Source organism: Chiloscyllium plagiosum, unplaced genomic scaffold, assembly GCF_004010195.1.
Source record: "Chiloscyllium plagiosum isolate BGI_BamShark_2017 unplaced genomic scaffold, ASM401019v2 scaf_11710, whole genome shotgun sequence".
Lineage (NCBI taxonomy): Eukaryota > Metazoa > Chordata > Chondrichthyes > Orectolobiformes > Hemiscylliidae > Chiloscyllium > Chiloscyllium plagiosum.
Window position 1 is genome coordinate 14261 of NW_025212841.1, and position 3718 is coordinate 17978.

Genomic DNA, 3718 nt, shown 5'->3' on the forward strand with positions numbered 1-3718 from the left:
TTTGTGGCTTTGCAATGATCAGGCCAGGGTGAAGTGTTGCCCTGAGGGTCAGGCAGTGATGAGAATGAGGTGGTGAAGCTTACATGAGGGTCAGTCTGGGCAGTGGCGAGTTGGTGTAGATCCAGCAAACTCTGGTTCACATTCTTCTCCAGATCCAGGGCAACCTGCATTGCCTGCAGACCGTTACCCCACTCATCCCTCTCTGGCTTCTGAAACATGGAAACAAAGGACAGTTAAGGATCAGAACAACCAGCTGTTTCAGGTTGCTTTCACCTTGCACATTTGTCAATGATATTAAAGGAGCCACAAGAGTCAGACAGGTCAATATATTCCTTACCATGGAGTGGAATTTAAAGAATTCACTGCTCCTTGTGCATCTCCCCTACACAGCAGATTTCAGACTTGTCTATGGGGCTGATCCCAAGATCAGACAGACAAAGCTCGACTAGAACTTGAATTCTCACACCCCCTTCAGGATGTGAAAACCCTGTCACTAACTTGAAGCCACATCATGCAAGCTGCCATTCACCCTCCATATTCCCACCTTCACATCCTGGAGGAAGACTCTGCCTCCACGCTGATTCTGGAATTTCAGCAGCTTCTCTGCATGTTCCTGCTTCTCCTGGGACTGAGCTTTGAAGAACTGGGAGAAATGGTGCAGGGCAACATCATCCCGGTCAAAGTACGACATCTGAAAGAAGAATTTCTATCCTGTTAACACATCACACGCAGTGACCCAAGTGGTCTCAGACTTCTGGTGATTCAATGACAGAATTAAGGGTCTTTACTCAAGCAGTGTTGTTCCTCAGGACAAACTGGCTCAACTAGCTTCACAAGCCACTATGCAGCAACTCTAGGGATAGGAAGGAGCTGCAGTTATAGTCAGATGTACAGCCTGGAAACAGATCCTTCGGTCCAACCTGACCATGCCGACCAGATACCCCAACCAAATCACGTCCTACCTGCCAGCCCATATCCCACCAAACCCTTCCTATACATATACCCACCTAAATGCCTTTTTAATGTTCCAATTGTACTCACCACCACTTCCTCTAGCAGCTCATTCCATACTCGTACCAGCCTCTGAAAAAGTTGCCCCTTGGGTCTCATCTTTCCCCTCCCACCCTAAACCTATGCCCTCTACTTCTGGACTCCCTGACCCCAGGGAAAAGGCTTGGTCTATTTATCCTATCCATGCCCCTCATGATTTTGTAAGCCTCTACAAGGTCACCTCTCCACGTCTGACACTCCAGGGAAAACAGCCCCAGCCTGTTCAGCCTCTCCCTATAGCACAGATCCTCCAACCCTATCAACATCCTTGTAAGTCTTTTCTGAACCCTTTCAAGTTTCACAACATCTTTCCAATAGGAAGGAGACCAGAATTGCATGCAATATTCCAATAGGGGCCTAACCAATGTCCCGTACAACCACCCACCCCCCCACAACTCTTGACCAATAAAGCATACCAAACACCTTCACCAACCTATCTACCTGCAACTCCACTTTCAAGGAGCTATGAACCTGCATTCCAAAGTTTCTTTGTTCAGAGACACTCCAGAGGACCTTATCATTAAGGTGTACCAGTCCTGCTAAGATTTGAACACCTTCAGTCAATACACTGAGTTCACCTCCTACCCAGTAATATTTAGTCTTTGGCCAACATTAGAAAGAGAGCACTATGACCAAAGTGTGAATATATTGTTTTTAAAACTGCGACACCTGCAAAAACATGCAACATTAGTGTATAAATAATTGTAGGAGAGAGAGCGCAAGAGCAAGACTTTATTCAGGTTGAGGTACAAACAAAGTCCTGAAATAGCTCTGTATTGTCTTTGCAGAGACAAGCATCACATTGGAAGCAAAGTATCCCTGTAGTTGAGAGACAAAAATGGACCTGGTATTAATACAGGAGGGAGTTTACTTTCAGAGAAAAAGGAGGGAGTCTGACAACTGAATGGACTTATTACACTCCATCAGGAAGAGTTTAGATAGTGGACTCTCCCAACTACTCTTCAGCAAGACATCACATCCTTCAGCCAGATTCAGTTATTTTTAGCATCAAATATACTTTAATCATTAAAATTACATACATAGTCACTAAAACAGCTTGGTTCTATGTAGCATCATAGAAGAAAACAAACAAATACTAGAGTTTGACTCTACCCAAAGATTCAGCCTTAACCCCACAGAGACTCACCAAAGACTGATAGAGATAGGAGGCAGTCAGCTCGATGTTAATCTGTTTGTTGACAGCTGCTTCACAATCCTGGTGATAATTCTGACAAACCTGGGAGGCCATTTTGTCAATACAATTCCTAAGTAACAAACTCCCAATCTAAAAATCCACTATCATGGAAATTGGATTTATACTCTCGGAGCAGGCCCACAATTTATTAAACAGGAAATGACATCATCAGTGATGCCAATCACTCTTGCTAATCAAGCAAAGAGCTACCATGTCCAATCGGATTCTAGTCAGCACAATATGGGATTTTGGGTCTCATGAGCCAATCAGAATGTTAAAGGTCTCCTTCGATGGCAACTCAATGATAATGTCATTGTTCATTCATCTGTGACAATCTTCACACGTCAAATGCAAACTCAGTAAGTGTCTATAAACGCTTATGAAATATTCATCAGAACCTTGTCCTTAATGGGCTGTGTACATAAATTGATCAACCAGAAACACCAGTGATTTATTGGTGATAGTTAAGTTAATTGCCTCAGGTGATTTGATGTTGCGTAATACTGTTCAGTATTTGCTTTGCTGCCCTTTCCCCTGTATAAATGTTTTTTGTGAACTGCTGCTTTCTGTTTATTGTTGATTTTGTATTTTGTACTGTTTAGTAAAACAGTATCACCAGAAGATTAGAATCTCCTCAGTTCAGGGGACTGACTCTGAGCTGGCTGGCCACAGTACTGTGCACAAGTAAATAAAGGGCGACTTCGTGACCGAAAAAAAAATAATAAAACTATTCAGTTGTGTATGGTAGCAGTTCTGGATATTAAAAAAAAACAGGAGAACTGCATTTGGTCAGCTGAGAGCAGATGTTATGATAAGCTTGACCAAACCAAAGGTGCTGAGTTAATTTATTTCCTCGGAGGACTCTTCTTCCTGACTCCTGAATGACCGTATTGAAACACTGACAAAATAATAGTTCCAGGGATGGCAAGAATGCTATTACCACTCAACTATTCATACAGTGACCCAGGTAATGTTCAGTGGAACTGGGTTCAAATCTGACCATGGCAGGTGGTGGAATTTGAATTCAACAAAAATAAAAATCTGGAATTAGGAGTCTAATAATGCTGTGGGCAGCATGGCGGCTCAGTGGTTAGCACTGTTGCCTCACAGCACCAGGGTCCCAGGTTCAATTCCAGCCTCGGCCGACTCTCTGTGTGAAGTTTGCACATTCTCCCCGTGTCTGCATGGGTTTTCTCCGGGTGCTCCGGTTTCCTTCCACAGTCCAAAGATGTGCGGGCCAGGTGAATTGGCCATGCTAAATTGCCCCATAGTGTTCAGGGATGTGTAAGTTATATGCATTAGTTAGGGGGAGTGGGTCTGGATGGGTTGCTCTTTGGAAGTCGGTGTGAACTTGTTTGGCTGAAGGGCCTGTTTCCACACTGTAGGGATTCTATGACCGTGAAGCCGTTGTTTATGGGCAGGAAAAACTCATCTCGTTCACTAATGTCCTTTAGGGAAGGAAATATCCCACCC

At 43.9% G+C, this 3718-nt stretch overlaps 1 protein-coding gene across 1 annotated transcript; it reads right to left on the reverse strand.

Annotated features, from left to right (window-relative positions):
* Window positions 1–24: 24 nt before the first annotated feature.
* LOC122547486 (ferritin, heavy subunit-like) lies at window positions 25–2338 on the reverse strand (the record flags this gene model as incomplete). Its single annotated transcript, XM_043686100.1, has 3 exons — window positions 2198–2338; window positions 545–691; window positions 25–209 (listed from the first exon to the last, which is right to left on the reverse strand). Coding segments are annotated over exons 1-3 (434 nt in total), but the record flags the coding sequence as incomplete, so codon positions are not given.
* Between the last annotated feature and the right edge of the window lie 1380 nt (window positions 2339–3718).